This window comes from Salminus brasiliensis, chromosome 18 (genome assembly GCF_030463535.1).
Source record: "Salminus brasiliensis chromosome 18, fSalBra1.hap2, whole genome shotgun sequence".
Classification (NCBI taxonomy): Eukaryota; Metazoa; Chordata; class Actinopteri; order Characiformes; family Bryconidae; genus Salminus; species Salminus brasiliensis.
In genome coordinates this window covers 19322266-19348119 of record NC_132895.1, presented here as the reverse complement: position 1 = coordinate 19348119, position 25854 = coordinate 19322266, and the positions used below count along the sequence as shown (strand labels likewise).

The 25854-nt window shown below is 39.3% G+C and overlaps 2 protein-coding genes across 3 annotated transcripts; one reads left to right on the top strand and one right to left on the bottom strand.

Annotated features, from left to right (window-relative positions):
• Nucleotides 1–5191: 5191 nt before the first annotated feature.
• pcyt1bb (phosphate cytidylyltransferase 1B, choline b) lies at nucleotides 5192–12992 on the top strand. Its single transcript, XM_072661376.1, has 8 exons — nucleotides 5192–5276; nucleotides 7984–8083; nucleotides 9343–9459; nucleotides 9661–9812; nucleotides 9990–10068; nucleotides 10253–10395; nucleotides 10795–10983; nucleotides 11936–12992. The coding sequence occupies exons 1-8, from the start codon at nucleotides 5208–5210 to the stop codon at nucleotides 12053–12055; spliced, it is 969 nt and encodes a 322-aa protein (XP_072517477.1). The 5' UTR covers nucleotides 5192–5207; the 3' UTR covers nucleotides 12056–12992.
• pdk3b (pyruvate dehydrogenase kinase, isozyme 3b) lies at nucleotides 12344–24366 on the bottom strand. 2 transcript variants are annotated; one of them, XM_072661374.1, is made up of 11 exons: nucleotides 24038–24366; nucleotides 21812–21953; nucleotides 21108–21179; nucleotides 20304–20488; nucleotides 19368–19457; nucleotides 19019–19096; nucleotides 18733–18809; nucleotides 18552–18653; nucleotides 16366–16479; nucleotides 16170–16283; nucleotides 12344–13957 (listed from the first exon to the last, which is right to left on the bottom strand). In XM_072661374.1, exons 1-11 carry the CDS (start codon nucleotides 24138–24140, stop codon nucleotides 13814–13816), a joined length of 1221 nt encoding a protein of 406 aa, XP_072517475.1. In that variant the 5' UTR covers nucleotides 24141–24366; the 3' UTR covers nucleotides 12344–13813. The 2 variants fall into 2 exon arrangements, with proteins under 2 accessions (XP_072517475.1, XP_072517476.1); XM_072661375.1 differs by having other exon boundaries at nucleotides 13847–13957; nucleotides 16170–16251.
• Between the last annotated feature and the right edge of the window lie 1488 nt (nucleotides 24367–25854).

Sequence of the window (25854 nt, the reverse complement as noted above, 5' to 3'; positions counted from 1 at the left end):
AAACTTCACTCAATTGTCACTCCAAATAGTCTCTAACTGATTTTTCACAGGTTAACATAAAACACTCTTCATATGCACTGTCCTCATACAGAACATCTGGACTGGGGTTAGCATTAGAAAAGTATCTTTTTGAAGCATTTGACCCATATTCAGAATCTCAAACCTGTAACCAGTTCTTGGAAAGCTGACATGTTGATTGATGGACTTCTGGCTGCCTGACCAAGCTGCCAAGTTGAACAGATATTTATGACTGCTATTCTGCCATTAGCGTCTCATGTCTCACAACTATTCCAGCCCATCACCTCTTTTCAAGAACACATTGCTGTCATTCCACCACTGCATAATTGTTCTGTTACCAGTTGAGATTTAAACGACTGGTGCTGTGTTTATAATAATACTGAGAGCAGGTGTGAGGAACATGGCACCTTCTTAAGAAAGGCAACTATACTGACAATAACAAAAAAATGTGCAGCAGTACTGAGTTGCACCCTTAAGTTGCATCCTTTTGCTGCAACAGATGTGCAAATGCCCCGTAAGTATTGCCAGTACAATAGGACTGTCTGGAACAAACAAACAGGAACCCATTGGCATCATGCCTAATGCTATGCATGGGCTAGGGGGGTATAAAGCCTGAGCTGTGGAGCAGTGGAACTGTGTTCCCTGTGTTCCAGTATATTTGGGATGAGTTGAGGTGGTGATTAGAAAGCCTTCTTCCCAACAAAAAGCAGGATAAACTCATTTTTCCCAGATACCCTTGATATTGAAAGAAACAAGCAGGTGAGCAGGTGTCCCAATACTTTTGTCTACATTGTGTATGTGTAGAACTGTTGACAATTTCGAGAGGTCTCTGGTAATAGAGGTCATGAGGGAACAACACAGTTCTGGGGAAGACCTGGTCTTTCTGAGAAGGAATTCCATCCCGTGGGTTTGTCCAAGTGGAGCGCATGTGTTCACTGCACGTCATGCAGCGACGTGCCAAAAAGCCACTCTATTAATTTAGAAGGCAGCCTGTTCAACCCAACCACTTCCTCGAAGCTGGTGGCACCTCAAGCTACTCCAGAGTCATGCCCCAGCCTAAGGCCACTGCTAAATGCAGCCGGTGAGTAACTCTGGCAGGTTATCGTGATAATCTGCTTGGATAATGTTCCACGCTGTGGGGATGCCTCAGTGACACACTAGAGCGATAGACTGCCGCTTCACTTTTGAAAATGACTCCAAGGACGCTGAGCAAGGCCTTTTCGAGACAAATTGCTGACCCCAATTTTGCCTGTAGTGATAACAGTGACTAATAATTACTTATTTGGTTCGACTGTGTTCATTCCTTGATGAGCTGCTGCAGCAAAGGACATGACATGGGTGGCTCTATCACACATGAAGTACATTGGATTATTAAAAAGTCAGTGTGCACAAATTCTAAATGAATATGACTACAAATAAGACGCCAGAAAAGGAAAAACATTTAGTTACCTGAAGCCATGGTATTCAAACTACATGAAGCCAGAGGTTCTGAGGGCCAATACAAACAAGTACAGTGAAGTCTAGTTTTAGAGAGAACAGTGGCTGTAGACACCCTGACTATACCTGCAAGACAATCATCTTGTAAATGCCAGAATGAGGAGAGCGAACTTCAGGAAAAAAGAAGGCCTCGAATCCTGGCTCATGCTGCTTGCCATCAGCGGCCGGAGAGCACAGACTGGCATTGCTCTTTTGGGGTGGTTTGATGACACTTCCTCCCCACATCGCTCCCAGTGTGATGTTGTTCAGCACAGGCGTCTGTTAGCCATTGTTTCTGAGCTAGGTAGTGATGCTGCATCAGCGGCAGTTCAAAAAGAGGTGTTGGCTGGGTTCACGTGTATCGGAGGAGAGTTGGGGGCATTGCTTGCGATATGGGGGAGTTTACAGGATCACGGATTGGGTAATTGGCTCTCCAAATGGGGTAAAATTAAAAAGAAATTATCTTGTTAAAAAAGTCATTTGTTACTGGAGAATTCAAGTATTAAATAAAAATAGTGGTTGGTGTGGCGCAACAGATAACACCACTACCTGCCACTGAGTTACAACACTATGTGGGAGACTGAGGTTCAATTCCCAGTCTGGGTGACTGCTGCGCTACACCAATAAGAGTCCTTGGGCAAGACTCCTAACATTACGTTGGCCCTCCTCTGTAATACGAGTAACCTTGTAAGTCACTCTGGATAAGAGCATCAGCTAAATGCCATAAATGTAAATATAAATAAGCATCATATTAATAAAATGGGCTAGAATTTGCTTATGATTTCGACATATGGATTAAATTCATAAAATAAAGGTGGAGTGATTTTTTCACAAGGATCTAAACCTTAGACCCAAATAACTTTCCCTGAATAGGTTTTTAAAGAACATTAAATTTAAATATACCAGTGTAAAGAACCTTTCCTTGTTGAATGAACCTCTATTATAAAGTGACTTGAATTTTTATCTTTGTCTTTAATAGTACAAGGCTTTTGGATTTGCGTGGACTTGCTGCTGTTTGGTCAGGCCTGTGGAAACATACCACAACATATTGCTTTGTAATCTCACAACAACAGTACAGAACATAGCAAAGATGTCAGCAAAGTAATGGATACTGTCGGAACCAGTGCCATTCAAATACATTTAATAGTAATAAAATATAAGATAAACCAATCCCTTAATTTACAGCTAATGCGTGGACAGTTTAATCATCAAGCTTGTTACTGTTCTCTGTATCATCTCTTGACTTTTAGATCCAGACAAGAAGTGTTGTAGGCTGCTGACCCCTGCTGGCCATATGATCCTCATGCAGCATCATGATGCGATGTATAGTATCTACATCAAAGACTCTCAATAATAATAAAAATTATAATAACAAATATTACTTCCTCACATCCTTATGTTTGGAGGCGGTGGGGCATTCACTGAATGTGCAAATACTGCATCTTTACACAGTTCTCAAAGCCAGACAGAGATAAATATCATTGCTTTCACACAAAAACACAGTACAGTATCTCCACTTTTCTTGTCATTTTATACTTTTTGATATAATGTGAATCTGGCCATTGTTCTTAATGTTGTACCGTTTATATTGAAATGACTCAGAATTGATTTTTTATTTCATTGACCTTCATCAAAAGTTAAGAAATGACTTCTACTTCGTCTTGTGTGACAGTGAGCATGCCGTAAGACAGGGAAGGGGAACCTGAGGGCCAGAGTCCATTCCACCACCTAACCCTGGTAGTTATCTCGTGTTTAATCAGGTATGCCTCAGCAAGCAAATCACCGAACTATGCAGGGATCCACACCCTGCTTTGGTTAGCTGGTTGCTAGGTCGGTAGGCAGGTAGGTTGATGGGCGGGTAGGTCACCTTATAAATACCTAATATAGGGAACGTCACATATTACAGCAGCATAAATACAGGTTTGAATGAACAGTGCCTGTCATTTAGGCTTTACAGTTGGCTAGATGTGTTTGACCAGCCCTGGGGGAAAGGAAGCTGTTGACTTCTGTTTCATGTTTCCTCGCTGGGCGCTGAGTGAGTCTGGACTTCAGCCAAGGCAAGGTCATACTTTTGAGGCTCCCATCATGTGCACCTGACAAATGAATCTTAGTATCGCTTTACATAACCTGGAGTTCCAATAAAGTTCTATCTGACTACATGTTGATTGTAAAACTGAAAAAAATAATTTATTATCTTGTGACATTGAGAGTATGATCATCTAATATTCTACATATGCCTCTTCAATTAACAAAATAAAAGCAGAACTAAATGAAAATGTACATAATATGAAATTTGCCTGTAACTATATCCATACATTAGTGAATTTGCGGCAAAATAAGTAAAGCTGTAAATCCATTGCTATGTTAAAGTTTATTGTCAGTTTTATTTAAATCCCAATATTATTCTTGTTTATTTATTATTATTATTTATTATTTATTTTGGATACCTTGAATATCATACTTGTTTATGTGTGACTTTGTATGACTGCTTTATAAATGCAAAAAAAAAAAAACTATTTGAAATATTTAAACACATAAAAATGACTACATTTCGCATTATATTTCTGTATATTAAATCACATAAGTCAAATGTTATAATGACTTAATTTACTGTACACCCTTTATTTTTCATTCCTAAACGTCTGCAGTTTACTCATAATCACACTGTGTTTCTCCACAGGGGGGCGCTGCTATCTCTCAAGTAGCTTTTGAGTGGCTCACTGAAAGACAGAGCTCTTACCATCAGGGAGTGTTAGTTATTTCCTTATTAACTGTAATTATGATGCACACAAAACATTATATTGCTTGAATACTGTAAGAGCAGGGGTGCGGCATCTACACCTATTTTTATATGAACTACTGTACTGAGAGAGTGCTGTTTTAAGAAAAATGGACAAGCATGAGAATCTGTGCTAATTTGAGGGCCACAGTCTGGTCGACTGGGTCAGAGCATCTTCAGGTCTTGAGGGTGTGTGTGCTGAAGTTATTACCTACAAAAAGTGCGACCGGCGACATGATCATGAGGACCCAAGGTTCACTGATACGTGTGGGGAACGAAGGCTACAGCCACCTCAGTTCTCGGGAAGAATAGGGAGGTTAAGATGCCTTGCTCTTTAATTTTCCTCTCTGTTGGCGCCATGATAAGAGTTTGGCTTCCTTGATTGGAGGAAAAAGGGAGAGGGGCGGGGCCTTGCTCTAAATTGACCTATTAGACCTCTCCATGCACTAATAGGTGGAAACCACAGCAATTAACGTAATGTGTCATTAGAATATGAATATTCCTATTATTACTTTTGTATAATAATAATAATAATAGTGCTTGTGTTAGGATGTTCCGTTTTCATTTGCAGCACGAACAGGCGTATTAGAAAAAGGAAAAGTAGCGTCCTACAGCCAAAAAAGACAAGGTCTTGAAAGGCGACGAGTATTACTTACTAAAATACAACAGACATTTACAAGTGTCCCAACGGTTGGTCGTGTTTTTTGATTCCCATCTGTTTTGGGGAAATAAAAAAATCGCCTCCTGCGCTAGGATTGGCTGGAACGACCCTTTATCCCGCGCTGTGATTGGTTAGTAGTTCATACCACCACGCTTAGCCACGAGCTCCCAGCCAATCGTAGCGCAGGAGGCGGGGCAGGTCTCTAGTCCACATTATAAAGAAATTAATGCGTGTCAGTGGAAAGCTTTGTGTGGAGAAGCTGAAACATCCAGCATGGTGAACAGGAGACGCCACGGGTCCCGCACACATTCACAGCCGCGCCGCAAACCACCACCAGTGCAGGTAAAAGTGCAGGGAGTCCTGTACTGAGATTTCTGCTGCTGATTTTGCATTTTTTCTATATGAGCACAGTTAATCATTTCTGCAAATGAGAAAAATCACTCTAATACGGCAGTTCTATACAAAATAAACGGGTTAGGCCAGTGCTATAATCTACTATACTATAATATAATCTACTATAATCTACTATACTATAATACTATAGTACTATAATCAGTACTATAACTTTTCCAGCTTCCGTCAGTTTAGCTTCACTTATTAACATTACAGTAATCTGCCTTTAGTCATTCGTTTGAGGAACAAATTGGCCCACATTGGTCTAAAGTCTAAGTCTAAGTCTAAGTTAAAAAGTTCAAAGTTTTTTTTTTGTATTATTTAAAAGTTTATTTTATATATATATATATATATATATATATATATATATATATATATATATATATATATATTATAACATTCTTCCAGTGCATATGGATTTAAGAAAGACTGATCCAACTAAAACTTAAGATTAGACCTTTTTATACGATTTGGCCTGGTGTTCCAGAAAGATATTAGGCCTAGTCTTGGACTATTTCTCGGACTATATTTTCCAGCATTCAAAATACTGTGAAGTTCAAGACCAGGTTTAATCCATGTCTGACAAACCAGTCCTTTATGTCATTCCTAGCCACATAAGTTCACTTTACAGATGACGCAATGAGCTACATGGGAAGTATAATTTTTCTTTTTTTTTATGGACGTTTTTCCACTACTTGGCAGCTGCACACACTGCATACACATTCATTCAGGTCCATTCATAGTCCTACCACGGTCCTGCTACACAGATTAACTCTTGTGGTATTACCATGAAATAGTAGAGTGCCATACGGAAGTTCAGCTATTGCATAATCTTTGTGTGTGTGTGAGTGAGTGGCAGAGCCACGTCAGTCAAAACGTGAATGGTTAAGTAGAGATTTCTGCATTCAGCATGCGTTATATAGTATTTTAATGGAAATGTCATGTAAATCATGATGTATGACACTTTTCTTCATGTTTCTTTTATCCAATGTAAAGTTTACATTGTCACTGTCAGGTTGGTACTTTTAGGTCTTAGGTCTCAAGCATTTTCAAATCCTCAGCCACTGCATGCTGTAGAAACTCTCTCACTCTTTTTTTTTTATTCTTCATTGGCTTTTCTGGGGGTGTCCTTTAAACAGCTGAGGGTCCAAAGGCCACTGACAACATCACAGAGTTAAAGTACATGTACATATTTTGTGTATTTATTGCGCATCTATGGAGTGTTTATCATTGCAGTTTCTTATCTATTTCCAGATAGGACAACTATTGTGCTAACAAACGTAGCAGTAATATGTCATACTTTGGAAAGTATCACACCTGGTTTCGAGACACACAGAAATAAATGAATCATATTTAATTATCTTGTATTTTTGTGTATTATATTTGTGTATTAATGCATTAGTAAATTTAGTGATTTGATATAACAGTACATACAAAAAATGTAAGCCAGTTTACATGCTTAATACTTTCGGTAACATATTTTAACTCAACAAAAATGAGTAATAAGTAATATTAAAATAGCATATTGTCACTTGGTACAAAATTTAAAAAAAATAACAAGCTGCTTTTAATATTGCATACCAATATAATGGGGAATAGATTCATGATAACAGTCAAAATCTTTACTTTGGCGTCAATTGAAAATTCATTCATTCTGCTGAAATGTTTCCACCTGGAAGATGATTCTGACAGCCACAATATGCTGATGATCAGGTTTGCTTTAGGCTTTTGCTGAGAGAGGATGTCTGCCTCACTGCATTTTTGAAATCTTTCAAGCTTAAATATTGTAAATACTGTTTCTGAATTTGTTGTAAGAAAGTGCTTTCTAACGCTCCTTAACACCCACAGCACTGCACTGTTTCAATTATTACATGTTTCAAATCACCTGATTGAGCTTATCAGGTCATTATCAAGCTCTTCATGAGCTAGAGCAGAACTTTGCAGTGCTGTGGCTCCTGACAGCAGGACTAAGGAACACTGTTTTAGAGAGCGACTATCTTTATGGCAGTAGGTGTATCACTTACCACTGCCATTGAAATGCTTGATAGATTACTATCAGGTCAGGTCACTATCACCCAGTCCAGCTCAACCCAGCTAAACCCTGTGTCTGATGATCTGACACAAGCCTGCTTTGTGCTCTCTCTCTCTCTCTCTCTCGCTCTCTTTCTCTCTCTGGAAAGGAACACTGCAGGCCACAGTGACCCAACAAACACCAATACATCCAAAAGCTGTATGTGTGTGATTGTTTGTTTGTCCCTAGTACAGTGTTCGTCAACCCTCCTCGTAGAGCTCTACTTTCCCCCCTGCAGATTTCACCTATAACACAAATCTAAAACAGTGTGTTTAGGTAATCAAGCTGATCTGAGGGAAATAATTAGATGGATCGGGTGGTTCGATTAGAGTTGGAGCTACAATCTGCAGGCCAGTAGATCTCCAGGTGCAGGTGCAAGCACTGCTCTGGAATGTTTTCTTAACATTCACACTGTTTTAGGATGTTCTTCCCCATTTGTACTAGTACCTAGTAGAACATTGGTGTTTGCTAATGTTTGTTGGATTGCTTTACTCTGACCTTTAGTCACAATCCAAGTACTCTGGGGTTTATGTTTTCTATTTGCCATTGGAAATCAATTCCATCCCTGTACAATCTCTTCGACAGACTCTGAGAGAACCAGCTATTTTTGCTAAAGCATCTGGCACTGATTCTGATGTCCCTCACGATAAATTGACGTTAGCCCAAGCCCGGCGTGGCACTCCTGGTAAGTCATTCTCAGTTGTTCATAAGTGGACTGACAATCTTTCATGGTAGCAGTGTGCATTGAAACAAAGTGAAAGGCTGAATGGAGATGAATGCTAAGGGTACCAAAGTTTTTTTTTTTCGTTGGATATCAGCAAAGAATCACAGTGGGTTTTTAAAGAATCTTTCCATGGGCAGTTCTTTAAAGCAGCAATCCTCAAGATTTTTTTAATTGTTTAAATTGAAAACAGTGGTATTCCTGAGCGAAGAGAGGACAAACTATTGTGATAAATGGTATCCCTGCCATCCCTGCAATATCTAATATATTCATTCTAAAAACAGAGTGGTCTGGTAGGTTTTCACAGGAGTTTTTTCTGGCCATGCCACATGTCTTTACATATACCGTTTTCTGATCACCTGATTTCTCTTCAGTTGTTATAATTACAATTGAGTTGGCAAGCCAAAAGAGAGCGTGTTAGAGTCCTTGTGTCATGCTGAGTTGGCTTTTTTGCTGTCGAGCTGGTAAGATATTTTATTTTCTTACCAAACTACCAAAACAGGCAGCCAGGCTGTCATTGATGTGGATTTTGTGTTTACCTGTGTAGTAAAGTACAGTTGTATTACCTGTACAGAAACTTTAGCTATAAGCTATAAGCCAAGGCTGTTTTGTTGCTTAAAACAGTCACTATTCTCAGACAATTTCAAGTTTTTAAACACATCCTATACAACCACGTAAATAGATACCTGACTGAGGGGATGCTTTATATAGCTAGCTACTGGACACTGGATACAAATCAGCTGGATTTCTATAGTATTTCCAGTGTTTTATCTGTTGCTTAGTGAACGAGACACCTCAAAGTAAGCTTTCAGACTCAACTTTTTAGTTTTCTGTTTGTTGGATGTAATCACTCTCAACTATGCCAGTATTTCATTCATACATGAACAAAACAGGGTATTCAAAAACACAGAATACAGTTTCACATTGGATTTTTTTTTCCAGCATTAAAAGTTAAAAACCCTTTTACCATCAACTAAAAATCACTATTGTGGATATACATGTTTTTTAGTAGAAAGTGACAGTATGTATGTGCATTTAAATGGACTAAGACCTAAATACAGTTAACATGCTAAGAATGACAATCCTCAAGTTTTGAACTTGCAATATTAATACTTACCAGAGAGGTTTCTTCTAACAGAAAATGTAAATGAACCAAGAACATTTTTTATGAGCGTATGAAACAAGTGAGCATTTTAGTGAGTCTTCTTCTTCTTCTTCTTCAGCTCACCGGCCTGTGAGGGTCTATGCTGATGGAATCTTTGACCTCTTCCACTCCGGCCATGCACGAGCTCTAATGCAAGCCAAGAATCTCTTCCCCAACACACACCTGATTGTAGGAGGTGAGCGACAAATGCTGGGTCCAATAACACAAACAGCACATTGATGCACTGGCCACCAGCAGAGAAGCATCAGGCTTTTGCCAGCTGTGACACACCTGCACACTAAGTTCAAATGAAGCCTGTGAAGACTGAATAGATCGAGCTGTGTTCTACTGTGCACAGTAGATCTAACAATGTCCTTTTGTACTTGTACTGTCTCAGTTTGCAATGACGAGTTGACACACAAGTATAAAGGCTACACAGTGATGACAGAGGGTGAACGCTACGAGGCCCTAATTCACTGCCGCTATGTAGACGAAGTGGTCCGCAATGCACCGTGGTCCCTCACCCCTGAATTTCTGAAGAAACACAGGGTCAGTAGAGCATTGAATCATTTTCTTCAATGTATGACTATGTGTGTTGTTTTTTTACCATTTACCTTCACTAAGAAGTGTAGAAGAGTCATTTGGTGTTTGATTGTGTGATTGATGCTACTACCAGTAAAATATACTTTACTGAAAGTAAATTTAGCAGTTGTGTCATTTACGCAGATTGACTTTGTGGCCCATGATGATATCCCGTACACCTCGGCTGGCTCAGATGATGTCTATAAACATATCAAAGCAGCAGGTTGGGACTGACATTGTATTTCCCAAAATCAGATAATTCAGATATAACATTTAACATAGTGAGTTTTCTGATTTCTGAATATTGAAGTTCTGATCATTAGTCATATCTGTTTTTATGGAGACAAATAATTCAGAAAGAATGAAATAATGAAGGATTAAATGTTGGACTTGTGTTTATGTGTTAGGAATGTTTGTAGCCACTCAGAGGACGGAAGGCATCTCAACCTCTGACCTCATCACACGCATAGTCCGAGACTACGATGTCTACGTAAGAAGGAACCTACAGAGAGGCTACACAGCCCGGGAACTGAACGTTGGTTTTATCAATGTAAGAATTCTAATTTATGTTTTACACACGTTCTTTAAAAATAGGTTCCTTAATGGTTCTTGGCTTGGAAACATGGATAACTTCTACTTAATGAACATTTTGTCTGGGCATTGAATAAATGAAGGGTGTGCACAGATCTATGTTTATTTTAGCCAGTGTGTGTTAAAGTTCATTAAACTTGAGAAGAACTAGAGAACTGTTGACTTAAAGGGTCTCATGGTCACAGAAACTGGTTCTTCTGATATCACTGCAATGGAGCCTTTAAGAACCCACTTAGACTCATTGTTTTTCTTGTTTTGGTGTGTTTCTGTCTTCCACTCTGCAACAGCTTTTTTAAATACACTTTTACCCCATGCATAGCCCAAGTTTCACTGTCTCTCCCTTATTGCAACCTCATAGGAGAAAAAGTATCGTCTCCAGAACCAGGTGGACAAGATGAAGGAGACGGTGAGGACAGTGGAAGAGAAGTCCAAACATTTAGTGCATCGAGTTGAGGAGAAGAGCCATGACCTCATCTTCAAATGGGAGGAGAAATCCCGGGAGTTTATTGGGAACTTTCTGGAGCTCTTTGGCCCTGATGGCGCATGGGTGAGTGTGATATATATATATATATATGAAGCCACTCCTGAGCTGCTTTCTGTAGTATTTAAGAAGGCCTCTTAGAAGGCAGAATATTTCCTGTTATTTCTTTGGGTCTTTGCTTAGGTTTTAATATATAGGCAGAAAATGCAATTGCAAAGCTTTGATTTTGTGTTTCTGCAACTAGTTACTGTGGCACAGGCAGGGAAAAGACAGACAAGGTAGAAAATGGGTGTTTAGCAGAATTCATTGTACTATTAACACTTTTTAGCATTTTAGTTTAGTTTTTAAGCAGCTTCAAAAGCATGTCTGTTGTTGCTACTGCGAGCTCAGCACACTGCTAACTGAACTTTGATAAAACAGGCAGGACGACACTCACGAGAACTGCATAACACTCCTTAAACAGTCATACACATGTAAAATCCTGCAATACTACTCTACCACCTCAGCCTGCATGGTTATTTCACTGTCAGTGTCAGTGATGATTCTGTACCTCTCAGCTTACCCAGAAAAGTGTGTCCTTTAGAGGTGGCACAAAGTGCAAATGGCAAGAAATGCCAATTCTGGCGTAATGCCGCTTAAATTTTCATGTAAACCACTTGACCACAAGCAGCTCTATATATCCACCCCTATATCTGACAGTGGGTTTTATGTGTTTTTGGCTAATCTGACACATCACACTATTCTACTGGCATTTTGTTATGTTACGGTGCTTCATTTTGTGGCTTGCTCTTAGGAAAATCTTCTTTCTTGGAACTCTTGATGTGACGCAGTTTTGAAACTGATCTAGGGTTCTAGTGTTTCTGTATGTGTACACTGCTTAAATTCTTTACATCAAATTCTACAAATTTAAAACAGCTGCCAAGCTGTGATTCTTCATGAGTTCTTGTCAGACAGATGTTGGGATGCTGTAATAACCGACACTGTCTTGCTACAACACTGTCCACTGTTGTTTCTGCAGCATATGATCCAAGAGAGGAGTGGACGTATGCTCCAGGCTTTGTCTCCATACCAGTCCCCTCGCAGCTCACCCAGCAGCAGTCCCACAAGGGGGCGCTCCTGCTCTCCCCCATCCTACTGACCCCTGTCATTGCTTAAGGAGCCCTCCTCGTCAGCAGTTAAGGAGAGAAGATAAAAACAACTGTTCAAACCTAAAGCACTGCACTGTATGTGACACTACACTGACACATTGTAATTTTGATACATTACTAATATGATATGATGTTATTTATTGATGTGATTTTAATTTATTAATTATATCAACTAATTTAATTATGTGTGTAATTGTCTGATTTTTTAATTTAATATAACATTATTCTTCACGAAAGCCATGCACACAAAGGCGTTCTCAGAAGAAAGGCATGTCCAGTGCAGGTTAATGAACATTTTTATTAATTTCCCTTAAAAAAATAGCTCTGTGACGGCATTCTTTACAGCAGTGTGTCCCAGTCACATTTTACTCTTCCCTTCCTCCAACGCACCTGACTCAACTCATCAGCTAAATAATGAGCTTACAGTAGAGGTTTAAAGGGCAGTGTTAGAGCAAGGTAAACAAAGAGAAGGGTCTGGTAGCACTGCTTTACAGCAATAAATACGTCCATGGGTTTTACTGCACATTCCTAGAAAATGAAAGTTGTATTTCCACAGCATTACTAATATCACTGTGTTCCCCTGATGACCTTTGAAGAATTGTTTTGATGAGGCACCACAGTTAAGATGATTAAGCAAAGCTTAAAATAATGAGGTCACCAGCAAGCGATGATTTATTTACCATATGACCTCACTCTAGACTACTGCATAGGCAGGCTGACATTCAGCTCCTAAATGCATTTTCATAGCAGTGCTGCACTGATAGGGTGTCAGTTCAAACGACCTGACTGTAGTGACAGCCTTACCCTAAGGACCTATATGTGGGCTTCCACTTCAGTTCCTTACTCTCATAACTACATTCATAACAAATAGCAAGTATTACACGCTCTTTACCTGTTTATGTACTCAAATGACTTAAAAATCCAAAATAAAAAGTCTTTGTAATATTCAGAGTCATTAATCATAAAAACGTACACACGTACCTGACCTGACTGTCTCTGAATTCAGACAGAAAGACAAGATAAAGGAAAAATACAGTTCTTATAGGAGCCTGTTACCATTTCTGCCACACATAAAGACATATTTTACTAAGAGACAGCAAGTCATCATTATGACATATTAATACTAGTGCAATAGCAAGTTATAATTATGAGATACATAAGACATCATTACGACATAGTAAATTGTTATCATTATGACATATTAGGTTTTTAAATAATGAAATATTAATATAACTTTAGGTTCAAATCATGAGATGCACATGAGTTATAATTGAGTATTGAGAACTAATATAGGGCTTTTTACTGTAAACCAATAAATACACATTGATTATGTGACTGCATACTTGGCATTAAGTAAAATTGTTTACTTCCTGCAAAGAGACACTTATACACAGGTTAAAGCATTATACCTCATACCAACCTTTAGCATCGCAGCGTTTTCTTTTACTATGTTCATTTGAAATGTATGTAACAAGCGTAACAAGTAACTAGATATCCTACACAAGTCCTGGTGTAACAATGTCATGTCATGTATCTCATCATATAAAGCTATTCATTCTTGGTTGACCTATTAAATGGTAAATTCAAATCAAACATTTGAAAAAGAAGTTCTCTGGTTCTCTGTTTGCTTTAAATTTGTAAAAAAAAAAAAAAAAAGTGGTGTTACCAAACCTGCAAAGAGTACTTCCAGTCCTACTTTAGCTTTGTAGCTACACAAGTGAAGGAACAGAATGGCAGAATGGTTTGGGTCACGAGTTGACCTTGAATGTGGACGCATCCCGTGGGTCACTGCTGGGGTTGCTCCAGTCATCAGCCTCTGGCCCTAACTGGTAATGTCTCCATGCTGACTTGTTGAAGACCGGAAGACGCTCAAAAGACTCGCTGGATAGTGCCTGAGGACCACAGTGAGAAACACTTGTCTAAATGTCAAGACCTGTGTGTTGGGGAAGGTGCAGTTTGACAGTGGGTAAAAATAAATCACAATTAATTAAAAGCAATAAAAAATAAATAAATAGACACAAATGCCCCTTTACCCAAAATGTAATCCCTTAGCCAATACGTCATACAAGGTTCAGGAAGAAACACAGTTTCAGTTCAGAATGAAGTAAAAGTTCATTTCTGCTCTTTTGTTTCTGGCAGCAATATGTCTTATGATGCATTATGCCTAAATATTTTTTTTTCAACATTCAAATTTTAATAATGAACACTGAGTATGGCAGTAAAATTCCATGTTGAGTCACTTTCAACCAAAATCTCATCATGCCATTTGTTTGGCAACCTGAAGTTTGCTTCTTAGGTTTTATACCTGGAGCTATGAGGCTAATGTAGCTAACAAATAAAGGCATTTTAGGTACAACAGTTAGCATTTTGCTAATTGCATACCTAAATCATCTCACACTTGCTTCACACTGCGTCAGGTTGTTTAGTAATACTATCTAGACTAGCTCATGTGCTTTCTCACACTAAATGACACACTTATCTACTTATCAATAACATGGACAAAAATAGATCAGTAATTTAATTAAATTAATAACTTAATTTTGCATGTCATTGGTCGGAAACCACACAATGAATGATGTTCACATGCGAGTATTGTGTCTGTAATTAAAAAATACATTTAATTAATTAGCTTGTTTTGTTTTATAATCATGAGAACTGTGTGAGAAAGTAGCCAATATTGAGAGCCTGGTTAGACCTTAGAGTATAAAGTTTTGATGGTTGAATTCTGCATACTGTGTAATATTACACTATGTTGTCTTGTGGCTTGGATGTTCTAAATGGCCTCAAATTCAACTGTCCTTTACCAGAGACATGCACAATGTTAACTGATGGCTAACTGACAACTGGCAAGAAGTGTTTTTTACTTTACAACATTAGTCTCGTGGTTCCAGTTTAAAGCTAAAGAAGAACATTTCAGACACCAGTAAAACTAATTCTGTACATTTGGGGTAAACTGTGTATATGTTACATAGCGGTGAGCAGAGAGCAAGGCACAACCTAACACAAGCTAAAATAATTAACTCCATTAAAAGAGTCCAGGAGAATGAGCTTTTGACCATTTCTTCGGTTCGCAATATCATTGTTAATTTGCAAATTTGACAGCCTGACTGAATCAGATTTCTGTAGATTCACACTAAAGCTTTTGTGTTATAAAAGTATCCCCTTTCCATCACAAGTGTTCTTGATGACCAAGTTAAACAAATCACAGTCTCCACATTTACATTCACATTTACAACAAGTGTTTCAAAATGCATCTATGAGCTATGATCATGTAAAAAACACCTGACACCGGTCATTGTCAAGCTTTTCTTAGAATGTACGTCATTTGTGCTCTTATCCAGAGAGGCCTACATTTGAATCATGCTACAGGGAAGGTGCTGTTACCTACTACACTACACTAGCTTTAATGTGAGTTCGCTTAGCTCAAAATTTAGATCAGATTTAGGCGTGTAATCATTACATCGCTGACTCTCTGATTCGTACAATGACTTTGTAATCTAGGTGAACATGCATGCCAACAGGACGTCTTTAGGTTCTACTAAGAATTTAGGCTGTGATGTGCAGGTAAATGTAGTTATTGAGGGCTAGACAGGCTAAAGTGCAGCCTCAATTACACAGCTCAGCTGTTTCAGCTTAACCACACAAAGTAAACACAGGGCTTCCCATTTTACAGAAAAGACAGAAAAGTCACACAGATTTTGTGTGCATTAAATGTATTTTATGTTAATATATGTTATTAAAATTTGCAGTCTATAGCTAATGTACCAGTATTTGACACAGCCTCCATTCACTATTATAGATATGACTATTTATGACTATTTTATTTATATGAATATTATAACTAGCTCTCAGACTGTCACAATTAACTATATATGCCTTTAACCCCTATTATAACCACTTTTGATAACCTGAACTATGTATAAGCAACAGGTCCTTGTAACAAGATTACGGTTGAATTTGTTGCACAGATTGTAGGTTATTTGCATAACTTTAAGAAATCAGTTGTTCAAAGTTGTTTTAGGTTGTGCCCCGTTCTCCTTTACTGATTTGCATGTGAATTTATTTTAAACAAAAGGCTGAACTTGTATGCTTTAAAGATCACACCTTTAGATAGATGACTGCGTGAGTTCCTACACCTTCCAAAGAGTAGAGGTTCAGATCTCCCTGGAAGTACCGTGCATACAGTCTGGAGATTGGCAAGCCATAACCAAAACCAGCCTGCAGAACAGTGAGATTTTTACTACTTCAACAGACACACATACACACACAAATAGCTCTGCACTTCTTGGTGTGCGGTTACCAGGGGTGCAGCAGCCTGGGAGGAATTAAGTCTTGGCGTTGGAGCTGTGGAGTACATGTAGTTAAACAGGCGGTCGATCTTTCTCAAGGGCACACCACCTCCCTGGTCACTAATCTATAAACATAAAGACATAAAGAGAATAAACAGCTGTTAAGCTGGGCAAACCAACCAGATGCTCGCAGATGTAAAACAATGCTTCAGTTTTTATAAGGCTGGCTAGTGTAACAAAGGACAAGGCGCAAACCATAGTAAATGTAACAGACTGACTGGCAGCACCTGTGAGCATGGGCCCTGCTACAATGGTCAGTAGGTGTCTGCTCCAAGAATCTGGACAGGGCAACTTCAAGCTGGTGTTCTGCAAAACCAAGTTTTGGTTGTTCTGTCCTCCAAGATCACTACGCTCGCCCCTACAGAGCGGGGTTTATCAGAGACTACCTCCAGAATTTGGGATGGGAGAAGATGGAATGAGCTGACCTCAACCCCACTGAACACTTGTGAGATCAGCTTGGGCGTGCTGTTCATGCCCAGGCTGGTGACCAGCATGAGGAGGAAGTGCCAGGCTGTTGTGGCTGTGTATGGTTCTTCCACACGCTTCCATACACCATCCCCCTGTACTGGCGCCTAAGTGGTGAAACGAACTTCCCCTGGGATGTCCGAACAGCAGAGTCGCTCGCTGACATCAAAGGCAGACTCACCTCTTCCGAGAATACTTGGGCGAATAGCAGAGTGGTCACCTTACTGACTTGTGTTTAGTAGTGTCTAAACTTAGAGGTATCTTCGAATTTTAGTCTATTTAAACTAGCTGAAGTTTTTCATGGGTAAATAGCAAAGCACTTTTGTAAGTCGCTCTGGATAAGAGTGTCTGCTAAATGCCTTAAATATAAATGTAAATGTGACCAGCATGAGGAGGAGGTGCCAGACTGTTGTGGCTGTGTATGGTTCTTCCGCATGGTGTATGGTTCTTCCTGTTTGTTAAATGAATAAATGGTTAATTTGCCAATATGTCTTGTTTCTTCAAACTTCAATCATCCAGTCCACCAAACACCAAACAAGTCAATTACAGAATAAACTGTTTGGCATTGGCAGAGAAGATTTGGCCAGATAAACCAGAAAGGCAAGACACAACAAGCCGACCAGTTCAAAGGGCAATCCAAAAAAGGTAATGAGAATGGTAAACAGTAAACAGGGTTATACAATAAAAGGATGTACTAGAAGGTTTGTGATTGGTGGACATGTGGGGGTGATGTTAGAATGGGAGATTCTGGGTATTGGAGTTAACAGAGTCTATGGATGCAACAGGAGAGAGTGTGAGAACAGCAACCTCACATAGCAGAAGTATGTCTTGTATATTTATCTATACAGATCCTGGGAAGTTTTTTGTTTTTCTATTTCTGATTTTACCTATTTTCTCCCAAATTTGGATCACCAATTACCCAACCCATACACATTCTCCCCCTATTACATACCATTCTCCTGACACTGGGTTGGTGAAGGCCGACACATGCCTCCTCCAACACATGCGCAGCCAGCCACCGCCTCTTTTTCCGAACTGCCACCAATGCAACGCCAGCTGGCAACTAACACAAAGTGCTATGTGCCCAGCATTACAGCATTGCAGCGGCGTCCCTCCACCCTGGAGGGAGCAAGGCTAACTGTGTTCCTTTTAGGGCCTCGGCTGTCGATGGCTGCTGGTTGCAGCATGACTGGGATTCGAGCTACCGATCCTCTGGTCATAGTGACAGCCGATCAAAATCAGACCTAGGAGTATAGAGAACATGCAATTTTTGCCCTGCATTAATGTCTTAAAATCCTTTTCAAGAAATCGGCAGGTGTGGTGTATGTCAGAATCCTCAGGACACAATTTTAATAGTTAATTAATTTGTTTAACAATCACCTGATTGTTTGTATATGAAGCAAAACTCGAGCAAATAATTACTAAATAATATTAATTATACTACTAAATAAGTCATGTATTACCGAGAGTGAGGAAGGTCTATTCTAGACCCATCAATGCGTGATTAAAGTTTGAGTGGGGAACAAATCAAATTTGCAGTCGTAGAAGCATTGCATCTTTCTTCCTGTGTGTTTAATAATCAAGGAACCCATTTTAAGGAGCATAAACTAAAACACAACAAAAAACAAACATTCTGTCTGAAGTGGCTTCATTCAATTGAAAGAACAGTCACCTTTATGGACAGATCTTCTTTTCCCAGCGTGACAAGTGCCTTTACAGGAGGAAGTCCTTCTTGGCTGTCCTCATGAAGCTCCACTGTAGCTCGCATGGAGTTCTACGAAATTCAATCCAGCATTACTGCCTCAGAACAAAGAGACTGACACCAAACCATGTAATAACCTGACTGTACTTGCCTTGAAAAGTTCAAAGAGCATGTGGAACAAATGGGATGGTACATAGACCACCTGTACAGGACTGTTTGGCTTCTTGGCTGGAAAATATTGAATTGCATTGACAGACAGACAGTGAGTGTGTCATAAACAAAGCCTTGCTTACTTTGAGTTGAAATGACCATATCTATCATATCATAGATTCATATCAGATAATGACTGGTAAGACTTGTTTTAAGTGTTTGAGTAATACAGTGAGATTGGTGATACCACATTACAGTTCTATTCAACAACAAACTCCAAAACTCACTGTTAAATTCCTTGATGTGTAGCTCAGGTGCCATCATGTAATACTGTTCACAAAGCATCTTTGCAGTCTCATATGCATCTGAAGGAGGATGGGCACAGTAATACAGGACAGTCAGAGGGATTAACGGAGCATGCGGCTGAATCATCAATGTTACCCTGCCCAGTATAATTACAGCATTACTACGACTGATAGCCTCAGTCATTTCAGTTTGAGGTTGTAAGGTAAACAAATACTCTTGTTGAGTATTTAGGGTTTTTTTTTTGGTGGAACGACACTAAACATACACCAACCTTCTAAGGATTAAACAGACATGCTGCTAAGGGGTGGTTCTTTTAGAGAAAGCTCATACCTCTCACCACCTCAACCACGTTGCAGGTTGGGTCAATGCCCCCAATATGTTTAGGATGTGCAGGGTTGATGCCATCGCCAAAAAGCAAAGCTGCAACAGAACACAATTAACCTCATGTACGCATCATTACCCAACACTGCATTTGTAATTCATGCACCAGGGCCCATATGACATTTACTATTTATAATTAGGGATCAGGGCCAACCCAGGCATATTTTTGTGGATCGGGTATTGGCTATTTTAAATCCGAATCCAGTTCTGAGTCTTTGTTTTAATAACGTTGTATAGAGCTGACACTATTCCCAGCCGACAGCACTGAGGATCATTCTCAGAAGGTAAATAAAAGAGTTTGTGGTGTGGAGTTATTTTACAGTGGAACATGAAAACACATGTAAAAACTTAAAAACCTATCATGGAAATGCCCTGTTTTACCAGTGATAGAACCCTGCACCTTTCTTTGTTTTTAAAACCAGCACTGAAGAGTGCATTCAGAACTGAGTAAAGAACCGGCTAATGCTAATATGCATGCTATACAAACCAACTCATATCGCATTCAACTCACTGAAAACCAGTTATTTCACATCAGTAGTCAAGAAACAACAACAGATATAATAACAGATATCAGTCCAGAGTTTGTTCCACTACATACACACCTATTACACAAACAGTGAGTTGACTGCAGCGTTTTAAAGGAGCTGGGAGCTGATTGGTCAGGGAGGGGAGTCAGGCTGGATTATAAGATATTAAACATTTCATTTTACATGTCATTTTAAGAAAAGTCTCTACTAAACTAAATCAATCAGTCCAGAATCTTTGGGTTAAGTCTCATTACAGAAATGCTTATAAATAAAGCATAAATAGGCATTCAAATTTCAAAGATGCAGAATCCATTTCATTCCATCTGAAGCTGCTAGCTCTAGCATTTGAGGCACTTACTATGCTGGTTGATGAGCATGCGGAACGAGATGCGGCTGGTGTAGAAGCGATCCAGGAAGTACTGCACATTGCTGCTGATGAAAGGGTCGAAGCCAAACTTCTCCTTGTACTCGATCACTCCCTGGGCCATGGTGGGAACCACATCATTGTGTCTGTTCCGAATCTGATTAAGAATGTCTAGGAAACTGAGTCGGAAGAAGAATGTAAAGAAGCCCTGCTCAGGAAAAGAAAAGGCATAAGTCCACTATAAAAACGGATCATCGCTGAATTGTGGCAAGTGGTTACACAAAATTCATACATCAATACAGGTGTTTTTCATGTGTTTAGTCAAGATTCATGTTCATATGACACATTTTATTCATTTGCAACCACTTGCCACAAATTTGGCAAATTTGATGAACTGAAATTAACTTTTTATCGTCAACCTTCTAGGTCCCCCATGATGAAACACAGATTCTTACATTTTGTATAATTCACTTGTGGCTCACTGAAACAAATGAAAGAAATCTTGTTGAAGGTGCAGAACTGACATTTTAAGAGACTACAAAATTTGTTGGGTAGAAAAAGGTTTTTGAACTTTTATTATGATATATTCTTTTATTATGATATTCTGAACACTTTTTTTGTACAGTATTGTTTTTTGCATTTTTTTTTTTATAAAACATGGACTGCAAACCAAACGTCACTTTAAAGAGCATGAATTAAATGTACAGCAATGAGACAACAAAAAGGATCTAACCCAGAGTTAACACTACTGCTCTTTAGCTTTTAAAGTGTGACAGAAGATTGTGAGACATCACTCACTCGTTGAGGGTGCGAGGATCTTTTGGGCTTCGGTTTTCATACTCTAGCAGCTCCTCAAAGCTTTGACTGTACCTGAAAGAGCAAATTAGCCATTATTGAATGAGTGTAAAATGACTTACAGCAGTAGTTCACTGTGCGCTGGATACTTTGTGGTGCCATCTATTCTACTATTAATAAGCAACACAGAGAACTTCAGAGACATCTCCTATGATAACATCCTTCTCTTGTAGGCATGTTATCATAAAAATGCCATAATCAAGATCAGAATCCCCATCACTCCTAGAACTAAACTGGAAATATACACTTATATGACACATCTTTCATTTTTCTTTATGTTACAAAATAGTACAAAAAAAAGAATTATACCAAATTTCACTGTAAAATGTACAGATGGAGATAGCTAGGACTGACCTAACAGATGCTAGCACAGGATTCTCACATGCTTTATTTTAACATGGACCACCTAAGCAATCATTTCCCATTAGGGCAAAACCAGAGCAGGTCTATCAGAGGAGGACTACTTGTGCTCTGGCAATGAAGGACTCTGCCAACACTGGGAATCCAACTTTCAAAGTTTTAGCAATCCATGATCAGAGAGTTTCAGCCTGATCGTTTTTCTCTTTTTTTTTTTTTTTTTGCTTCTGTGCTCACCACTATCCTCACACTCATCACCACCCCACCCTCACCAAGCCCCGCCCCCTCACCAGCTCTGAACCAACTGGACAGATGGCTGACTGAGCAGGTTGTCAGGCAACAGAGTGACTTCCCTCATAGTATTGGCCAATCTAACCGGCAGTTCTTTCCTCAGGAACATGTAGGAGGTCTTCTCGCATGCATTCTCTCTACCTGGACAAAGACAGAGAGCAATGGGGTAATACTTTCTTCAAGTGACAATTTTTGTACATGAGCCAGTGTGTATGCCTTTGTGGGGGGATGTGTGTGTGTGTGTGCTTGCTGTTTCCTTTACTGACGCACCTCTGCTTCCCCTCAAAGGTCAGGGGCAATTGGCCTTGCCAGGAAAATGTGCCATGTAATGAATGCTGATATCAGCAAATACTTTACTATGTTTAGCTGATTGATCTACCAAGATCGCTTGAAGAGGAGACATGAAAGATACTACGTCTAAAAACCTGGGCCAGATAAATCTCTCCATTCACCTTAGCGTTATGTTCTTCATGGCAGTGTGTATTCCATCCACAATAAACTCAACAGGGCACTTAATGCTTAATGTTTCTGCAAAAAAGGGTTTTCGGTCTGAATATGATCAGGTCCTCAATGAGCTGAACTAGGTTTGTTACTACTGATTAAAAAACACAGAAGGCCAGCAGGTCCCACAGGTTTTGTAGGTGCAATGGAAGCTGAGACTTCAGTACTTTTCTGTCATTTAAGCACTATATGTTTACCTGAGCCTGTGTCTCTGTACTTACCAGTACAAAATGGCTGCACTAAAGTTTACAGTCATCTCTATAGATTTCTTAAAGTATTATCATATTTCATATATCATATTTCATATTTCATTCTGGTTCCTTTTTTAATGGCAACATCCTTTCAAATTCCTAAACACCTTTAACCTTCATGTTATGTTGAGCATGGCTTTATTTGGTCTGAATACATTTGACGCTGTAAGCACAAGAATTTCAAATCTCACTTATTACTTAAACCATAACAGAAAAAACACAGACAGGAAATGTCTTAACCCTGTCCTTCTGTAACAAGGTGAGTTTGAATTATGTCATTAAAATGAGAATTTTCATGTTATTACTGAATTTGTACCATTTACTGCATATTTGCCGCCATTAAATTAACACTGTTAGTGTTAAATTAGCACTGTATTAAAATGTAACCAGCAAACTTGCTGAATTATTATATTTTCTTCACAATTTGCAAGAAACAATAATATTTAAATTGACATTTTTACTAATTTCTAATAATATGACTCTAATGTCATATGGTTTTCACATTAGAGGAACATCAATAATAAAATATTATTATTAGAATAAACAATTCAGAATCACGCCATTTACCTGTCTGCTTTATTTCTGGGTGATGATTTATGATAAGTTATTGATCCCTCAACACCAATCAGACAATCAAAGCCCCTGGAAACCCATTACATTCAACCACCTTTATAGATGGGGCCTTTGAGACCTCAACCAGTATATGTGTCTGCTGATTTTTTCTGTAGAGAATTTAAGAAACTAATCACCCAACCAAAACCAAGTTTCTTAGCACATCTCATAAAAGTCAAAGAGGTTAAGTCATTAATATTAAACTGATAAAATGTAAGCTAACATTTAGGTATGTTTTCGCTAAGACCCTGTGATCTACAACACTGATTTCCCAATCCTGGCCCTAGAAGACCCTGTGTCTTACATATTTTAGTGGTGTTCTGCTCTACCACCCCACCCTAAACTCTGGAAGACTTGATACTTAGCTGACTGACTGGACTAGATATGTTGAAGCAGGGTAAACACAGAAATGTGCAAAACAGTAGGACCTCTAAGACCACTGTTCTAATTTCAACTGCACTGCACGACTCTGAAAACATGCTTAGGGGTGTGTGTGTGTGTGTGTGTGTACAGCTCTCTGCCTATAGCTTTCACTTTGTAACCCCACCCCCCCCACCCCACCCCAGCGTCTGTCATGTTCACACCTGTTGAGAAACCCTTTCCCGTTATTGAGAAAACATGCCCGCATTCCTCAGCCAGAATAAACAGACTGGACGAATTCACCTCAGATATCTTCTTATCTTACACTCATCACTGAGTGTTTTCGGCCAGAAAGTGCGGTAGAGTTGGTTGAAAACATACTGGACATGTACCGGACACTCGGTGTGCCCCCCTGCGTGGGCTCGCAGGGTGTCTTCTCAGAAGCGGAGCTCCCGCTCTGGCTGAGGTACACGGCTGCTTGCGGACAGACAGACTACTCACCGAAATCCAAAAACTGTTTGATGGACATCGGCGACGGTGAGAACCTGGAGTAGTACTCTATTTTGGGTGTGACATCTTTCAGCAGGAGCTTAAACAACTTCATGATTACGAAACCCAGCTGAAGCAGAACAAGGGCAGGAGACACGCAGCAGGGCGACTCTCAGCAAGTCGACCAGTCCGTCCGTCCCTACACAGTCCACAGGAAAAGATTCTGTACCAGATTTCCGTCCATGTCGTCGCCTCTTCTCTGTGTCTCCTCTTACTTTATTACATTTAGTTGTTCAAGCTGACCCGATCCTCAACACGTGACATGGCAATGTGCTCGCGAAGTGACCTTGCAGGCCACAGGGGGCGCTCTTCCCCAAACACACTCAACAGCATGACCAGTCAACAAATATATATATAAAAAGTGCAATGATCACATTACACGCCACCAGACCTGATTCTACAACATCTGTATACAACATCTGCAGACCTAATTCTACAACATCTGTAATCATCACATTGCACTCCACTGCAGACCTAATTCTACTACATCTGTATACAACATCTGCCGACCTAATTCTACATCTGTAATCATCACATTAACCTCTACAACAGACCTAATCCAACAACATCTGTAATCATCACATTAACCTCTACAACAGACCCAATTCTACAACATCTGTAATCATCACATTAACCTCCACTGCATACCTAATTCTACTACATCTGTATACAACATCTGCCGACCTAATTCTACATCTGTAATCATCACATTAACCTCTACAACAGACCTAATCCAACAACATCTGTAATCATCACATTAACCTCTACAACAGACCCAATTCTACAACATCTGTAATCATCACATTAACCTCCACTGCATACCTAATTCTACTACATCTGTATACAACATCTGCAAAGCTAATTCTACAACATCTGTAATCATCACATTACACTCCACCAGACCTAATTCTACTACATCTGTATACAACATCTGCAGACCTAATTCTACAACATCTGTAATCATCACATTACACTCCACTGCAGACCTAATCCAACAACATCTGTAATCATCACATTACACTCCACTGCAGACCTAATTCTGCAACATCTGTATACAACATCTGCAGACCTAATTTTACAACATCTGCAGACCTAATTTTACAACATCTGTAATCATCACATTAACCTCTACTGCAGGCCCAATTCTACAACATCTGTAATTATCACATTACACACCACTGCAGACCTAATTCTACAACATCTGTATTATCACATTACACACCACTGCAGACCTTATTCTACAACATCTGTAATTATCACATTACACTCCACTGCAGACCTAATCCTACAACATCTGTAATTATCACATTACACTCCACTGCAGACCTAATCCTACAACATCTGTAATTATCACATTACACTCCACGGCAGACCTAATTTTACAACATCCGTAATCATCACATTAACCTCCACTACAGACCCAATTCTACAATATCATGAAGGTCCAGGAGATTATATTTAATGTGTAGGTTTCCATTATTATACACTAGGTGTGGCCTATTAATCTTTAAAAATTCGTAATAATCACATTAACCTCCACTACAGACCCAATTCTACATCTGTAATCATCACATTAACCTCCACTACAGACCCAATTCTACGACATCTGCAATCATCACATTAACCTCCACTACAGACTCAATTCTACAACATCTGTAATCATCACATTAACCTCCACTACAGACCCAATTCTACGACATCTGCAATAATCACATTAACCTCCACTACAGACCTAATTCCTAATTCCTCGTTGATAGGCTGGCTGATTT

Coding starts and splice junctions, on each gene's coding strand:
- pcyt1bb (XM_072661376.1), top strand. CDS start 5,208: ATGGTGAACAGGAGACGCCACGGGTCCCGCACACATTCACAGCCGCGC. Junction 9,813..9,989: donor AATTTCTGAAGAAACACAGG/GTCAGTAGAGCA, acceptor TCATTTACGCAG/ATTGACTTTGTGGCCCATGA. Junction 10,984..11,935: donor TTGGCCCTGATGGCGCATGG/GTGAGTGTGATA, acceptor TTGTTTCTGCAG/CATATGATCCAAGAGAGGAG.
- pdk3b (XM_072661374.1), bottom strand. CDS start 24,140: ATGAAGTTGTTTAAGCTCCTGCTGAAAGATGTCACACCCAAAATAGAG. Junction 21,180..21,811: donor GTCCAGTTGGTTCAGAGCTG/GTGAGGGGGCGG, acceptor TTGCTCTTTCAG/GTACAGTCAAAGCTTTGAGG. Junction 13,958..16,169: donor ACGCAGTCATCTATCTAAAG/GTGTGATCTTTA, acceptor TGTGGTCCTCAG/GCACTATCCAGCGAGTCTTT.